General features: G+C 30.2%; 1 protein-coding gene across 1 annotated transcript; it reads right to left on the reverse strand.

Moving 5' to 3' along the window:
• Positions 1-1,861: 1,861 nt before the first annotated feature.
• LOC133307664 (protein DETOXIFICATION 49-like) lies at positions 1,862-3,394 on the reverse strand. The gene has a single exon (XM_061508215.1). It carries the CDS (start codon positions 3,389-3,391, stop codon positions 1,862-1,864), a length of 1,530 nt encoding a protein of 509 aa, XP_061364199.1. The 5' UTR covers positions 3,392-3,394.
• Between the last annotated feature and the right edge of the window lie 15,529 nt (positions 3,395-18,923).

Raw genomic sequence — 18,923 nt, forward strand, 5'->3', positions numbered from 1 at the left:
CTAAATAATGAGATTTCTTTTCTTTTGTTGGAATGTTTACATTTTTTTGAAATTCTTCAAATAGATAGAACATTGAAATTTTCTTAAAAATAATTAAGGAGTTTTGAAATATCACAATTTCTTTCATTTATACTGTAAAACTCTGCAACAGGATGAATGCGCGCTTACTTGAAACATTGTGTTTTCCTTCGTTTGCATTTTAACGTATCCTAATTTCTAAGACATTATTACATTAATCTAACCAGTTATGAACTGCAAAGTTTAGATCGGTTAAATGATTTTTTTGTTGGCCTTGCATCACTTACCTTTGTTTATATCAAAGTTTGTTATGACTTATTATAATTGTAAAAAAATTTAAAATATTATTTACATTAAATATTTTTTTATTATATATGACAACATTAGTTAAAAAAGTTAAATTCTTTTAATAATATTGGAATGCATAATATATAATGAGAACATTTTTTTTTCTTTGATAAACAAAAAGGCTAAAAGCCTCAAACAAAACAAAGAGGAAAACAACAAAAGAAAACTACCCAAGGAGTGCCAGAGCACGCTCCCTTCCTATAGAAGCAAGATCACCCATAATCCCATATATAAGTGATGAAAACCATATGGAGGTTGACTAAAAAACCATCGATCAGCTTGCTCAGAAGAATCTAATATAAAGTTAGCTAACAGGTCTATGCGCACGATAACATCTTTATTATGAAACAAGAATTAAAATTAAAAATAATTATTTATTACACAAATCGATTCTCATGTAAATTTCCTAAAGAAGAAGGTTAAATTACTTATTTGATTTTTGTAATTTTACTCTAAAGAGGATACAAATCTAATTAAAAGCAACCACTTTACAATTATATATATTATTAAAATTTATATTGTTAAAAACAACATAGACTCATGGTCTGTTTAAATATAATTTTGGTTTTTATTTTTAACTTTTTTGAATATAAATTTTAAAAACTGATTTTGAAAATAAAAGAAAATAAAGCTTGTTTAAATATAGTTGGATTTAAAGTTGTAAAGTATTTAAAAAAGATCATTAATAAATTTACATAATTATAAAATTACCATCGCAAAGTAATTTAAAATTAAAAAAGATTAAATTTATTTATAAAAATTTCATGAATACATTTTTATAATTATAAAATTACCACCACAAAAATAATACAACCAAAATAATATTTTTTAGAACATCCATAAGTTGTTCTTCATTTTTAGTTTTAAAAGTTAAAATCATTGTATCGAGAGACATTTTTATTTGTACGACCATAAATAAAATGCACTCTCAAATATTCTGGTCAGAGACAAAAAGAAGTAGGAGGGAATGCGTATTAGAAATATTATGGTCAAATACAAAAAAAAAAAAAAGTGTAGAAAAACTAAATTTAATTTTGAATAAAACTATAAAAACCAAATCATTAATTTATTAAGTTATTAAGGAGTTGAGAGATGTAACTTCCAATAACTCTCACCCTAAATATACGTATTATAAAATGTCTATTCTTCCACACCAAACGATGTGCCTCATAATATAGAACTAGTGTGTCGTTTCTAAAATTAATCAAAACAGATGGAAGCTTCTTAATCATAGGCGACAAAAATAAGTACTACCTTAATTTGTTCCCTTTTTGAAAACAAACTTAAAACATTAAACCAAATGTACCAATCAAAACAATGGATGAAAAATAGGAATTATGGCATTTATCTCATGCCTTGATTTCTAACTGCAATTCTCATTTATTCAATTTAAAATAAGAAAAGATGAGTCCTGTCTAGAAAGAATAGTTTTTCTTTTGAGTCTTCAAAATATAAATATAAACATAAACGAAAATCTTCTTGCTGAATAAGGAAATCAAACAAGTAAATCAAAGCCTCCTTCTTCTGTGACACATGAACCCAAAGAGCTTTTCTCAAGTTGTTCTCCTTCTTCCTCCTCCTCTTCTCTTTCTTCTTCAACAGGATCAGAAGATGTGAGCTCCTTAGCTCTTCGTGCTTGATCTTCCCACTTTGTCATTCCCAATACGAATATCATTGTCATCATGCAAGAGCCTTGAGCTGCTAACATACCAAACCACAAGCCTTTGAAGTCAAAACCTGAAAAAAAACTCAACCACACAGCAACAGGCATTCCCACAAGATAGAAGCAACCTAAGTTTATGTTTGCACCCAATTTCGGCCTCGCTGTTCCTCTCAGAACACCACAAACAGTTGTTTGAGGACAGTTTCCAAGCTCACAAAGTCCAATGATAGGTAACACCATTGAAGTTAAAGCAATGATATGTGCGTCCTTTGTGAACATTGAAGCCCAAACCTTCCTCACCAAAAATGCAAACACCGACGCAGATAGCCCCAAAACGAAACTTAAACAAAGGCCTACGTTTGCTGCGAGTTTTGCTCTCTTTGGATTCTCTGCACCCAACTCGTTTCCAACCCTTGTGGACACCCCAAAGCTAAGGGAAGATGGAAAAATGTATATCAATGCTGTTGTTTGAATCAAAACCCCCATGGATGCAACACTTGCATGAGGATTGATCAATAATCCACACAGCAACGTCATGATTTCGTACCACCACCATTCAAGGCAAACCGAAATGCAGCTTGGAATTGCAAGATTCAAGAGTGCTTTCCAACCTTTGAAGCATCCCCAAGAAATACCTGGCCATGTTTTCTTGTGTGTTCCTGACACCACTATGTAGATAATCAACGAAGCCACGAGGTTGAAGTTCGTCCAAACAGCGCCTAAAGCGATGCCTTTGATGCCAAGCTTGAGCACAGAGACAAGGAGGTAATTGATGGGAACATGGAGAATAATAGAGAGAGCGGCACAACATGTAAGAGGCAGGGTTATGGATTGGCTTCGAAGGTAGATTCGCAAAGGGTGTAAAAATGATTGTGCTACGAGATCAGGAAGTGAATACATAATGTAAAATTGAGCTTCTTTGGCTATATCTTCTTCTTGACCACATAGGAGCAATATTTTCTTCATGTTGAGCCATAAGAATGCTATAAAAACTGAAGTTAGAAGAAGAAGAAGCACCGTCCTCTGCATCACGAGGCCAAGACGTTTGAATTTTTTGGCTCCAAAAGATTGACCACAGATGGGTTCCATTCCCATGGCAAGGCCAGAGAGAACAGAGTAACCAGTGATGTTAGCAAACCCAATGGCTAGAGAACCACCAGCAAGAGCAAGCTCGCCAAGGTGACCAAGGAAGAGCATGGAGATCATTGAACGAGAATAGAGTAATAGGCCAGTGAACACCATAGGCAATGCTATCTTGGCTATGCACTTGGCTTCATTGAGTGCCTTAGACAAATAGGTCTTATGTGAATTTTGGCTTTCTTTTTGACATGTTGGGGATTTTGGGATCAAAGTTGTGAACATGTTGGGCTCCTCTATTTCGTTTGTGCATGTATTTTGTTGGCCCTCATTGCTTTCACAGAAAGTGGAGTTAGAGGTTAACTGGCACATGTTACGAAAGTTTTTTCACACACACAACACAACAGACAGAGAGATTGGGTAAATTTTTGCACTTTGCAAGAGTGTGTAGCAAGTGGGGTTTAAAAGGAGATGGTTTGTGTTAGTTATTTTTGGAATGTACTACATATATGGAATATGGAGCACTGTGCATTGCCACTTATGGAAGTTGAAGAAGAGAAGGATAGAGTGGACAGAGCACTAACGTTAGAGTCTCCACTTACCCGATCAAATGATTGGCAAAGGGTTTTCAATATTCAGAGCGTCTTTTTATGACCGAACAATACAATTATCAGGCCTGCAAACACAGAATGGGATGAGATGTAGTGGCGAAGGCAAAAATGCACTAATCTTGCAAGTAATACAAAATAAAAAATAAATGAATCAATTCAACCAAATAATGAGCCAAACAATATAAAAAAGAAAATTGATTCAAAAAATGTATTTAAACAATAATATCCAAACATAAATTGATTAGCTCATGCATGAATCATATCTATCTAACCTTAATTTTCTTTTATAAATTAAATTATGTGAACGGTTTTCGAATTGGTGTATCCAAAAGAAGAGACAAATTTATGTTTGGACTCTTTTAGTGAGAGGACCCGTTCCAGAGAAGAGACAAATTTATGTTTGGATTTTTTAAGGAGAGGACCCGTTCTGAATATAAATAGTAGTTTGACTTAAATTTTAATTAAAGTTTTGGGTTTTAATTTATCTTATTCATGTGAAATCAATGCCGTGTAGGTATTTATTAATAGGAATATAAATTGAAATTTAAAATTCTTGCTTTTTTCCCAACAATTACGTTGCTCCAAATTGAACCCTAAATAGGCAAATTGTAATTATGAAGATTTTAGAATCTGCTACTTAGGCTTTGTTCCGTTTATGGAAATGAGGTATTTGATTTTTGTTGTTTACTTACCCTTATATTGCATGAATTTTTTTAATTAAATATATTTATGAATATGAATTTTTTGTTTAATAAATAAATATTTAGTATGTGTTTGAATAAATTTATTTTGATTTAAAAAATATATAACTAAAATATTTGAAAATAATATTCGGTTAAAATAATCAAACATAGTTATAGTCTCATAAAATATAATAAAGAAACTTATATTTAAAATCTTAATATTATATGATTGAATTTCGTTATATTTATTTGTAACAAATAGATTTACTTTTAAACTTTATATACATAATTTGAAAAACATCATTATATTAATTTTTATAAATTTTAGTTTAGTTCTCAAATCATAAAGAAATATTTATAATTATTGTTACTTATCTCTTTATTACAGAAAATAATTTCATAACTTAATCTTAATTAATTTTTTATAACTTTTCTTTAAATACATCATATATTAGAGATAAATTATTCTGTCTACCCTTATTTTTCCTACTTGCCTGTCCCTTTTAATACTGTTAGATTACAATCTCATCTAATGATGGAGATTTACTATATAAAATAAGAAAAAGTATTTCTCCAGTCACCGGAAATAAAGATATCTCCAGTGAGCTCACAACAATGTCGTTTTCGGTTATAAGATTAAAAAATTATAATATAAAGACAAATATAACCCTGCAATATATTATAATTACAAAAATACTTTGATTTCCGCCCTAAAACTAGGAGTGTTCATCAACCGATCCAAACCGATTCAAACCACGGTAACCGAACCGAAAAATCGATAACCGAATAAACCGAAAATCGATAAACCGAAAATCGAAAAAAAACCCGCAAATTTTAATTGGATTGGATCAGTTTTTGGATGAGTTGATGAAAACCGATCCAATCCAAACCGATCCAATATATTAATTCCCCTCTACCTACTTGGGTTTTCCCCTAATCATAGCCCAAAAATTCTAAACCCAAGACCCGTTAATCCATCAACTAAACCCAAGAAAAAATCTAGTCACATCTCATCAATAAAATTTTATCTTTGTAAACCTTCATATCTCATTGCTCAAAAAAAATAAATTATATTATAGTTTACTAATGCTTTTGTATTTCAAAATAAAATAAAATTACAAAGCCAATATATACAAAGATGTAATTTGCAGAATAATCAAGAAATAAATTTTAGGATTTTCAAAAAACCGAAAAATCGTTCCAATCCAAACCGAAAAAAATTGGATTGGATTGGATCGGATTTGAAAAAAAATCCAAACCGAATGGATGATTATATGATCAAACCGAAAGGATTGGATCAGATGATTTTTTTTCTTCCAAAACCGATCCAATCCAGACCGCGAACACCCCTACCTAAAACGACGTCGTTTTGGGCTTACCGGAGATAACTTATCTCCATTGACTGGAAAAATCATTTACCATAAAATAAACTCTTTTACTCATTTATCTCTTGCATTGCCTCTCATTCTTTCTCTTACCTCCATTTTCTCTCTCTTCAATGCGCTTCAATATAAAAAAAAGGTGCAAGCTTTTTTCTCAATTCATCAACCCAACCATTGTTATGAGCATTTACATATTTAGATAAAATAAGAGAGGTAGACAAAGGTAGGTAAAATAAGAGTAGACAAAATAACATATCCCAATTAAAAATCAAATTTTAAAAATATTATTAAGTAGCACTACTAATAGATATATATATATATATATATATATATATATATATATATATATATATATATCACATAATTTTGAATTTTATTTTCTGGTTTTAAAATATAAATATTGATTTATTTCTTTCACTCATGTATATTACTCAAGTCATATATATTACTCAAGTCACCATTTACCAAACCTATAAGAGGAGAAGCTTGAAGCCAGTCTTAGTTTGATATTATTTAAATTGTTTTGAAGTATTAAATATTTTAAAAAAAATATTATTTTCTTGACCTTATTTATGTTTTCAGCTATGCAATTAATCAAACCAAGACTTTGGTGTTGCTTTTAATTGCATGCATTTAAGTTTGCCAATTATTCAAACCAAACCGACTGATGAGTTGACTTATTTTCTATAATTCTCTCTGGCTGCTTTTAATATGTCCTTTAAATTATAACATTTTTAAATGAAAAACAATGTAGTTATAATATATTCTTCATATTATTTAATTTCAGTCTTAATTACAAATACAACGTAAATTGTGGCTTTATGAAACTTCAAAGTTTTATAAATCTGTAAACAACAAAGGATACCAAAGTCACCAAATTCCGGAACGAGATTCAAATTTTTTTTTGTCAGAATTCATTACAAAAGCTATGAATATACGAAATATAATGCCAAAAATTGAATGCTAATAACAAATATAATTTTTTCATTCAACTAATGACAACTTTTGTCAGTTCAAAAAACTTACTCAATTAGCAAGCTCCTTGACAGCAAGCTTGCAAACGTCGTGAATGGCCAACAGGTTTGCAAGACAAGCACAAATATGAATGTTGTTTGATGCATCGTCACGTCAATCCTTGAAAACCTGTTTCAAAATTAATATATGTTAATTTTAAAAAAATATTGATAAAAATTCCTTGTCCTAAAACTGAAAAGTGGAGAATCGGACATAAAAGGAGACAATTAAATACGGAGTTTCTATTATAATATCCTTGTATTCAATTTTGACATTTAAGAGTTTAGACTATTCAACTTTAAGGATCAGATGATGCTCAAACTGTGCATACAAATCTATTGAATCTTTGAATATGGTTTCTCTTGAGAAAAAAAAATTCACTATATTTCTTTTGTAATAATTGGAATTCAGAAATCAAAATTCTCATTTAAAATTTTATAATTCTCATAAATACAAAATGAAATTGATGCAGGAAGAAAAGAGTGAGTAGAACAAAAATTAAAATTCTCTTGAAAATTTAAATACAAAAATAATGTAAAATTTAGTTTTGATTTTAATTGCGAATTAGGTGGAGAAAAAAATAATAACTATGAGTGGTTTTGATTGACTCAATCAGAATAGTCAAGTAATTGATAAATTGATGAAAAAATCTCCAAAAAGAGAAGAATTATGAGATTGTAGATATGAGAAGTGACACAAAATAAAATTATACTTACAAAGAGGAAGTTGTGTATGAAGAAGAATCAACATCAGAAAGGAGAAATTTAATAGAGAAAATGAGTAATGGTTGAGACGTTTGTAAAAAGAAACAAAAGATATTTCATAAAGTATGAAAAGTCGAACTAAGAAAGAAGGAATGAGGAGGGTCTTAGGTCTCAGTGTTGGTATTTGTTATGAATCATAAAATAAATGGTGAAGAGTCTGGAAAAATGCGTTAGAGAAAAGGTGAAAAGCGAAAAGAATTGGGCATATATTGAGGAACAATAAAGAAGATCTTAATCCAAACTCATGATTTGTGACCCAATCCAAAATCCATCTTGACGCAAAATAAAAAAAAAACCCAAAGGATTAACTTATTCGGCTGTGCGGCCCATGCCCATAACTCATTACAACCATATCTTATATGAGATAAATTATACGGGTTGACAAGTTGAATATGGCTTGCCTTAAAAACTATTACTAGAAATACAATTTCTCATTATATTTTTCACAATAATTGAGACTTAAGAATCAAAATCCAAGCTTAAAATATTATACCTCTCATACTTGAAAATTGTAATTCCTCATCATTTTATTGATAATATAAATTATCAAATTCAAAATGAATCCTAATCTTTTACAAAGAATGTGTCAAGATGAATGAGCAAAGTGAGTAGAATAGAAATTAAAATCCATGATAAAATTAGCCTTGATTAATGTTTTTAGTAAATCATAGATTCATAATGTTGTCGCACAGTAAGTGCACTGGTCGAACAAGTAATAAAAAAGTGAGTAGAGTATCATGCTCACGAGGATCAGTGTCTCAAGCACTAATTTACTATTTTTACTTAAATTGTATAATTTGAATGAGAGAATTAATTTAAAATTAATTAATAATTAAAATAAAAACAAGAACAAAACACAAAATCAAAGATTCAAGCAATCAAGAAAAACATAGTTAGGAATTTGATTTCCTCCAATCTCCCCTTTATGTTCTAAGGGATAAGTTATTCTACCTACCATTTTTTCTGCCTACCTTTGCCTACCACTTTAAAATATCATTAGATCAGAATAGGTAGACAGAAAAATAGTAGATAGAATAACCTATTCCATGTTCTAAATTATAAACTTAATGAATCACACTTTTGATATTGCCAATCAATTCATTTAATTTAGTTAAAAATCAATCTTTTGGTTTTCTAACCCTTTACTCCCTTAAGAGAATCCTAATTTCTTGGTGTTTCTCAAAATGATTAATTTAAGGATTAAAATCAAGAATCATAAAAATGGTATAAGGATTGCACGAATCATATGTCTATCACTAGATTCATACAAATCAATGATGAATTTACCAACCCCGATTCATATATCAACATCCATATTGTCGTACATGAACCTTTAGATCAGTCTACAATAAGATTGACTGATAGAAGCATAAAGAACAAGGCAAATTCATTCAATATAAAATGGAAAAATTGCATTAAAGATTAATTCAGAAACATAAAGATTCAATTGAATTCCATCTAAATCTAACTACAAAGAAAATTAGCCACTCATGGCCAAAACAAAGACAAAAGAAATCATAAAGGCTTCCCCAAACTCCATCGCAATGAGGGCGCGGTGAATCTCTATGAATCCCCGCTTGATCTCTTTTGGTAAAAAAACTCATTTTAGAAAGTCATGAAGGTAATATTTATAAACATGCCAACTCCTAGGAATTAGGATTCGGCTTTTCTATTTATGGCGCTCATATGCCAAATCTTCTAAATGAGATTCATCGAATTTTTGCTGCAATCATGATATTTCTGCCTCTACATCTTTCCAAATATCTAAATTTTTTTAATAAGAATAGAAATTAGCTTAATTAATCATAAAAAATAACTTAATAATAATTCGTCTCATTATTTCAATATTAACAATTTAAGACATTAAATTTATATTTTAGTCCTTAAGTTAGGAGTTTTAAGACTCCATTTTGTATTCAAAATATTATGAATTTAAGGTCTATCACATAACCCAGCCGGGATTAGAATAAAATCAACAAGTAATTTGGAAATCCTAACCCTGTTCAAAGTCTATAGATGATTATAGGAGTTCAACCAATATTATCCATTTATCTTAGTATAGCAAACCAATTAGCAAGTCATATATGTACACTTTCAATTACTTTCTGTACATTTCACACTTCAAACATCATGATCACAACATAATAGAGGTGCCACAACAACTAATGGAGTAAACCCAATTCACCATAGGGCGTCCCCTACTTGGCCTTACTGTTTCAAACGTAAGCACCTTGGACACCCCCACTTTTCCAGGGGATCATTTCTCTTCTCAATTCGTAGTTACATGCACATGTACAAATATTCTCAATCCATAAATCAATCGTATCAATCATGGCTTGTACCGTGAAGAATTCATGTTGTCTTGCTGCTTTACTCAAGTAAGGACTATCTTTTACTTGATTAACTCTTAAGTAGAGCTGTAAATAAGTTAGGGCAAGCCATACTTTAGCCTAAAAAGGCTAAGCTTGTAAAAAATATTTCGAGCTTGACTTGATATATTAGCTTGATACAAGTCAAATTAGAGATTTGACCTGACTTATTTTTAAAAAAAAACAAGGTTTGACTTGGCCTACAAAGTCTTCAAAAATGACATATTACACTCTATAAATTATAAGTTATGATTGCTTTGTTTCTTTGGTATGTTCAAGTTGATGGAGTCATAACCCAAAATATTGATATTTTAATCACGTTGGTAGAAATCAAAAAAAAAAATGATGGAAAGGATGCAAAAGGCTAAATTAAATTTCAAAACAAAAAAATATATTCACTCACTTTTGCATAATCTCACTAAACAAAAAAGAAAATATTACGACCACATAATTCTTTATACCTATAAACTATATAATAATACAACCACATAAATAAAATATTAAAAAGAAAAAAAAAGAGAAAGTAAGAAATTAATTGTGTTCATGGGTCACTAGTGTAACACTGCTTTATTGCCTTAAGACCAAATTAATAACCAAATTCATAAGAGGATGGTTAGAAAAGATAAAAGATAAAAAATATTTTTTTATTAAAAAATACAGGTTAGACCTAGACGCTTAGAGGTCATTCTTTTTAAATTACATTTGTAGCCTAATTTCTAAAAGATATTTTTAAGAGATCAAAAGCTTGTTGTACTATTTTTAAAATAGGTCAGATAAAAAAGTAGGTCAGACTATAGGCATCTGACAAGTCGTCTGACCCATTTATGCAAAAAATATTACAATACAAACAACAACTATTATTTTCCAGATACCTAATATAACCAACACATTGTCATATTTAAACTATATTTTTGAAGAATTCATTCATTCAAAACAATGGACCATGCATGTAAATACATATATGCATAATGCTGAAAATTTTGGCACCGTATATATCTCAAAAGAAAACTGAATCTCCCCTCCTCATAATTAAAGTCAAGGGTCAAAGAAAAGAGGAGAGAGTTTCCTATTACTTATTTGGGTTAGCAATACAAAATTTTAGACTAAAGGATCAACACTCCAAGGTTCTCAGACATACAAACTGTTGTTCTCTTGTAAAGAAAATCCAACCGGAGATGAAATGTAGTCTTAAGCCGAAAGTCTAAAATTTTCCCTTTTCTAAAGCAAGATAGAACAATACTGCCTCCATCTCTAGAAAGCTATAACTCTTTTGATTTGTGGCTTGAACATTAACCCACAAGCAAGTTGTTTTGGGAGGAGGATATTTGAGAAAAGAAGAAATTTAGAAAGATCCAAAGGAAGAGAACACTTTATTTCTACTCAACTATTTTTCTTTTGGCTTGATACAAAATGGTGGAGAACATATCTATTTACTAGCGGCATCTCCTTAACTAACAATTAGGATTATGTCAACACAATTTAATGTAAGGGCTACAAATCATTTTCTAGAATTCACCACAATATCTTAGCCTAGATATTAATGATGGTAATTTCTAGGTACAACTATTCTCTATATATTTCCTTGGAGTAATCTAGAGTGGATTACTCTATAATTTGGCTAAGCATCTCTTAGATATTTTTAGATGTTGAGCCATTTAACAACTAAGCCCAGTGGATCAAGTTTATTATTCAACACAAGTTGTTCGCCTTGGTGATCACAAGTTGGTGAGTATTTTCTCCAACTGAAGTACGGTAGAATTTGTGATAATTTGATCAGAATTGAGGAAAGAAGCACAAGTTCTTGTTCTAAAACTTGGCGATAGAAGAGGAAGTTCATGGGGAAGAAGAATGATTACTGATTAATGTGAGGGAGAAGAAGAAAATTAAACCCGTGTCTTTCAAAAGAAGAAAAATTAAAGAGAATATCCTAGTATTTTCCCATACAGGAGTTGTTTTAGCAATATCCAAAAAAAGAGAGAGTTGTTTTTAGTAATTTGTCAATCTACCCTTAACTTCTCCGATTTCTAAAAACACACATTGATTAAGACAAACTTCAAAATTACCCCTCACTTTAGGATTACTAGTATCAAGTGTTATAGGGCCAAAGGCTCCAAAAAATAACAATCAAACTACAAAATGATGTTACGAGGAAATCTTGTGATAGTTAAGTCTAAAAATATAACTAAACCAATTCCCGAAGGGGGAGAGCTAAAAATGCATTAGTTATCCTAGTCCTGATGTTTGAGAGGGTAGTTGGACAACCAATCTATACATGGGAAATATTTAATATGGTCCAGACTCATCTATGATTCAATGGTCTAAGTCAATTAAAAATTGGTATTTTTTGACTTGCTTACGTGGAGGAGAGAGAAATTTTTTTTTCTCTAAGTGGCAACTTCTCAATGGAAAGAGTAGGTGTGCCAGGACTACTATAAATAATCTCCTACATATGCATTGGCTTCTCTGTAGGTATGAAGAAAATAAACTTACCAGTCTCTCTTGGTCAATGCTCGTAGGTGAGCAGGGGCGGACCCAGGGAGGTGCTAGGGTGGGCGGCCGCCCCCTTCTCAAAATTTGAAGAAATTTTTTAACATAAGTATAATGCAAGAAACCTCTATTTTTTCTCTCCATTAATGTGAAGTAATTTTCTCCCTTTAAGAGAGTTTATAGAGCTTCTTTATATTCTCAGGTCCTATATTTATTGAAACCTCTCTAACTCTGATTGTATTTTTTCTCCCTCCAAGAAAGTTAACGAAATGAACAAAAAAAAAAAAAATGAGAAAGAGTGCAGTACCATGATTAGATCTTGTCGAATTGAAAAGTAAGCTCAGGTAGGGTGTTAAAGGGCCGAGCCGAGCCGAGCTTTGATCTTAACAGGCCAAGCCTGTATTTAAACGTGTCAGACTGGCCTTAGCCTGTTACCTGTTACGAATATAATATTAGCATGTGGCCTGGTTCGTTTACAAAAAATAAAAGCTTGTCTCAAGCCTGTGGCATGTTTATTTTTTAAAAATAAAAATCTTACCTTCCAATTTGTAGCAGTATTTAGCCCATTAATCATGCACTGATATGTATTTTTTTGTAAAAAAATATTAGTTGTTTCTTTTATAATAAAAAAACATTAATATTAAAAAATAAAAATAACAACAGCACCTTTACTTTATTTTACATTGCTTTTCCTTAATTTTCTTCCACATTCTAGATTTTTTACATTAAATTTTCTTCCACATTCCTTAATATTCTAGATTTTTTACACTAGATTTGAACCCCACCAATAAATTGTCTTCCACATTTTACATTAAATTTTCTTCCACGGTCGCCGCCATAAGCATCATTATAAGCCGTGGAATCCGCGTGGCTTATAAAAATAGTTGATGAACATGACTTCATTTACCTGTTGGTGGGACGATGACTTAGATCGGGGAGAAGAGATAGAGCAGAGACAAAAAACTGAAAAAAGATGTTGAAATGATTATATAAAAATATAAAAAATAAATAAATTTAATGTATACGGGCTAGCCTCCAAGGCTTCAAGGCCGGGTTTGGCTATGGAAGCCTGAGGCCTTTTAAATAAAAAGGCTTTTGCATGAGTATAAGTCTGGGCTTAATAATAAAAAAAGACGAGCCGAGCCGAGCCGAAACGGGCCGGGCCTAAGGCCCCTGATAGGCCTCTGGCCTTATTATCACCCCTAAGCTCAGGATTTAGTTTGGGGGTTTTAGAGAGAGTTAAGAGATAGAGAAAAGAAAGTCACGATTATCAAATCCAAGATTTAATGCTTTTTTGTCTTTTTTTGCTTTAACAAAAATAGGTTTATTTAAGAGTATCAGCGACCACCAATAGAGCTACATGATTTCTCTTAGTTCAAATTCTTTTAGCTACGTGGCGCTTGTTTGTTGGCACAGACCTGCTAGTAATAATTAGCATATGGAATTAGCATTAAATTATAGGAAAAGATCTGTTTATAATTTTTTTTACAAATTACACTAAGTATGACCAGTCATACACTCTTGATTAAAGTATGACGGTCAAACACAATATAGTTTATAAGAGTTTCTAAACAAAAAGTTTGTAAATATAACATTCCCCTTAAATTATAGTTTAAACCTCGACTTGAAACTTACAGTTTCAACTTTTATTATGCTTAGATGTTAGCACAAATCTTCTAATCCATGAATAAAAATAATAAGTCTGAGAGTCTTATGAAAGAATGAACCTTATTCTTTCGACCCCTCTCCTTTTCTGATGATTCATGACAGAGAGGGAAGTGAGGGACAAAAGGGTTTTGGTGATTGTGCTTCTTGGCAATTTGTCTCTTCTGATTTATCTTTGACTTTTTTTTTCTTGTTGGGCTAACAGTGAGTAATAGAAAAAGAGGTTAAGAAATGAGAGGGTTTTGCTTTGAATTATCTATTTAGATTATAGTAATTAGTACATGTTTTTTTTGTGAAATCTAAACATTTGCTCTCTTCTCTTTTTCTTTGTTTTCTTTGTATAAAAAATGTTCATTTTAGGGGTTAAAAAGGTGTAGTTCTTTTCAAATTGATAGTAGATTTTACTGTGACATCTTCCACCTCTCTCTCTGTCTCTTTCTTTCTCTCTATAACAAGTTAAAAGATGTATTTATGAGTTATGTTCTCTGGATTGGTGTTTCGGTCTCCCACATATTATGATTGAAGAGAGGAATAAATATTTAATTTTTCGTATTTTGATCTCTCATATGTTATGTTTGAAGAGAGAAACAAATGTTTATTTTTTAGCCCCACAAAGAAAAATTTCTGGATCCGTCAGTGTATGTGTGAGAGCAACATGGTGCGTCCCTTGGGCTTCATCACTAGGCTTGGTGAGTACAACTACGACGTTACTCAAGTCGCTATCCATAATCACTAGGTAAAAGATTTTCCTAGATGGCCATAAGAAATGTGCATTGTCGGAAGACGTGTTAGATAGTTTTATCGGATTCAAGTGTGCATGAAGGGTCCTCAAGCTCCAACAAGCAATCATATTTTTTTTTTTTGATACATCATATGTTTTAATTTGTTTTAAAGTGTTCGGTGCTATTCAATTGGAGTAATTTAAACATGGGTTTCCAAACTTATTTGTGTTTACAATTGTGGCTATTTAATTAATACTTCTTTTATTTCAAAGATTTGTCATTATATAAGTTTTAGTTTGATTTGAAGTGAATGGAAATTTAAAAAATTAAAAAATAACAATTTTATAGTTTTATCATTACCTTTTAGTATCTTTATTAGGTAGAGTATTAATAAAATGCGAGAATAATATACTCAAATGAATTATTATGCAATTTAAAATATTTAATAACATTGAATTATTATGCAAAACATTAAATAATAATTATTTAAAATAGGAAGAGAAATATTTTTAATTCTTCTATAACAATTTTAAAAACCAATAAAAATAATAGATTTGGATCCAGATCCTTGGAGAAGCATTATTGGAAAACCTTTGACCTTTACACTCAAATAAAAATTTCAAAAACAGAATATACACCTAAAAAAATTAGATTATGGAGTGTTTTTTTTTTTTTTTTTTTTTGGGTAAACGATTAAGGAGTATTATTTTATATACAAAGATCTTGTGAGGTATACTACATTTATAGAAATTAGGTAATTCTATAATTTTTGAGCCAGCTTGATTAGTTTTGAGATAAACTAATAATCATATAATTAAAATATTTTTAAAATAAATTTGTGGGAAAATATTAAAATATAAAAGAAATTAAGTTGTATATGTTAAACTATTTTCTATTGGCCAAAAATAATAATTCATATCTAACATTAATAACAAATAATTTATTTAATTATTCTTTATAGTAGTATTACATTTAATGTTTAATAATAATATTCATTACCTGCAAAGGAAATTTTACTATATTTTCTATGTTTATATTTATATATAATACAAAGATAGTTGGTTAAAATTTCATAGCTCATAATTATATTATATTTAAAATAATAATATGTCTTGTTACCAACAATAATAATAATAATAATAATAATAACAATAATAATAATAATATGTCAAGTGTTTATTTGCTTAATCTGCATAAATTGTATAAATTAAGTTCATACAGAAATCGTTCCAATTAGCTGTAAATCTCTTCTTTCAGCATTCGTTCGATGGTCTTCTTTCATTCTTAGGTGAAATGAATCTACTACAAGTTAATGAGATCAGCGAGCTGAATCATCTTTAATTCTTTTTAGCCATCAATATATCTTTGATTATTGTTTTTTTCAATAAAATTATACAAAAAATATATATTAAATCTTACTGCAAAAAGTTAATCTGAGTAAGGTAGTTAAAATCGAGATTTTATATAAAATCGAAAAGAGAATAAAAAATCATAAAACGTAAAATCATGACGTAAAAAAATTATAAAAGAATTATAGAAACATAAAAATGTTTGAAATATTGATAAAATTGATGAATTTTTTTTATAAAATATAAAATCACACTAATAAATTGAGATTTTAACTACTATAATTCTGAGCTCTTAAATTCACTTAATATTTATGTTCCAAAATAAAAAATCACTTAACAATTTCACTAGTGTGAAAATAGTAATACCATTGAAATTAAAAAATGTGTACCAAAGATTTGTCTTGGTCCCTCAAGTCGGCATGTGATTCGGCGTTTTTGTTTCGGTTAAAAAACAGAAGAAGAAAAAAGACAGTGCTGTGTTCAAAGTAAAGTAATAAGGACGGTGTGACTGACATGGTCATAGAAACCTTCGAATCGGACTTTCCTTTGTCTCGATTCTCGAACATTGTCTTTTCCTTCAACACTATGCATAGCGTGTCACTCGCACGGGCAAAGCAAAAATTCAAAGGATGTGAGTTTATTGTTTGGGAAAACCAAAAAGAGGCACAAATAGGAACAACTTCAATGAATTAAGTTTAATTTTAGGAAAATAAGATGAAGAAAATTGGCAAAAAAAATTAAAAAATTACTATTTTAATAAATAATTACGAATACATAGTCTATGTTGCACCGACATCGACACGGGACACAAGATACGGGATACGACACGACACAACATTTCGACACGTTAATTCTAAAAAATATTAATTGTTGACACGTTAGGACACGTTTTGATATAATATAATATTTTTAAATTATGTGGTGTATATTATATTTAGTATTCAATAATTTAATAAAAAATAAAGCTAAACTTATAATACCCACCAATTTTGTAAAGAAACATAATATATCCCAAATGTTTATATTAAACTCAATAAAATCGTAATCGAACGAATCTAATAGCTAGAACTCAAAATGCAACGCACCGTAACGTTTGTACCTTTTTTGAGTCTTTGCAACGAGTATTGGAGTTCGGGAAGTGTCGGAGAGTGTCAGAAAGTGTCGGACACGACACATCAAGATTTTTGAAGTGTCGGTGCTTCATAGTACATAGTTGTTTCGAAACTATCTACGGATCTGTTGCACTCATTCACGCCCAAATTAGGCGTGACTATTCACGCCCAAATTAGGCATGACTCCCAAGGCATTCACGCCTAATTTAGGCGTGAATCATCTGGTGTTCTGGTGTTGACACGTGGCGAAAAAAGTCAACTTAAGAACTGTAAAACTTTGGAAAGTCATAACTTTTGACTCAGGTATCCGAATGAGGTAATTCTTTTTTTGATTCCACATAACTTTTCGAGATCTAGGCAATGACATCTCATTTGATATATTTTATCTCTCACAAACACAATTCAAATTTGCAATAATTGTATTATATAATGTATTACCAAAAAAATTTAAAAAATTATTATTAAAAAGAAAAACAAAATAAAGATTTAATTTGTGATTTAAACTCAAAAATTAATATGAAAAATCTGTATTAATAAAGAAAATAATTAAATAAATAGGAGTTGATTGTGTTTTGTATTTAATAGGAGCTGATTGCGTTATAATTTTATGAGTTGGTTACAGATTCTCACCAATTCAAATAAATTTGCTGGAGGTTATTTGAATTTTGAATTTAATGGTATAAGAGTTGATTGCGTTTTGTATTTAATAGGAGCTGATTGCGTTTTGTATTTAATAGGAAATTTGGTGCCATCTTATTTATAGATGAGTTAATCCACTTTGGTGCCATCTTTATAGTATCATTGTTGCAAATTTGAATTGTGTTTGTGAGAGATAAAATATATCAAATGAGATGTCATTGCGTAGATCTCGAAAATTTATGTGGAATCAAAAAAAGAATTACCTCAATCGGATACCCAAGTCAAAAGTTATGGCCTTATAAAGTTTTACGATTAAACTATTAATTTTTTTTGTGCCACGTGTCAACACCAGATGAGTCACGCCTGATTTAGGCGTGAATGCCTTGGGAGTCGCGCCTAATTTGGACGTGAATGAGTGCAATAGATTTGTAGATAGTTTCGAAACAACTATGTATTCGTAATTATTTATTAAAATAATATTTTAATTTTTTTGCCAAAGAAAATTATTTACCTATGTTTGGTAGGAGAAAAATTTGATTGGAAAACTTTTTTTTTTCATCATTTATTTTTGTATGTAAAATAATTGGAGAAGATTACCATTGAAGGAATAGAATTATCTTTTTCCATGTGATAGAAAAATTAACACACAATATCAGTAAAATTAACTTAATATTTTTGAAAAAAAATTGGGCTACCAAATATCTTTTGATAACTTACTCAAAAAAAAAAAATTCCATTATATTTTCAAAAATTATTTGTTTTCGGTAAAAAAAAATTCTCCTTCTTCTTAAGTTGTGGGAGCTCACTTGCGCTACACCGAAAACACACGTGTTTATCTGGCAAAGCTGAAAAGCCTGTATTCTCGTTTCTACAGTCAACTGCAAGTGCTTGGTGCTTTCGGTTGATTTAATGACCATATGATTTCCATGAATTTAATAAGGAATCACTCTAAGTTTGACGGAACACTGACCAATGTATTACTCATTGGTTTTTTTTATTAGCATGTCTCGTGAATAGTAA

The sequence above is a fragment of the Gastrolobium bilobum genome, unplaced genomic scaffold, assembly GCF_033153095.1.
Source record: "Gastrolobium bilobum isolate Gb01-03AN ecotype WA unplaced genomic scaffold, APGP_CSIRO_Gbil_v1 utg3850, whole genome shotgun sequence".
In the NCBI taxonomy this organism is placed as follows: domain Eukaryota; kingdom Viridiplantae; phylum Streptophyta; class Magnoliopsida; order Fabales; family Fabaceae; genus Gastrolobium; species Gastrolobium bilobum.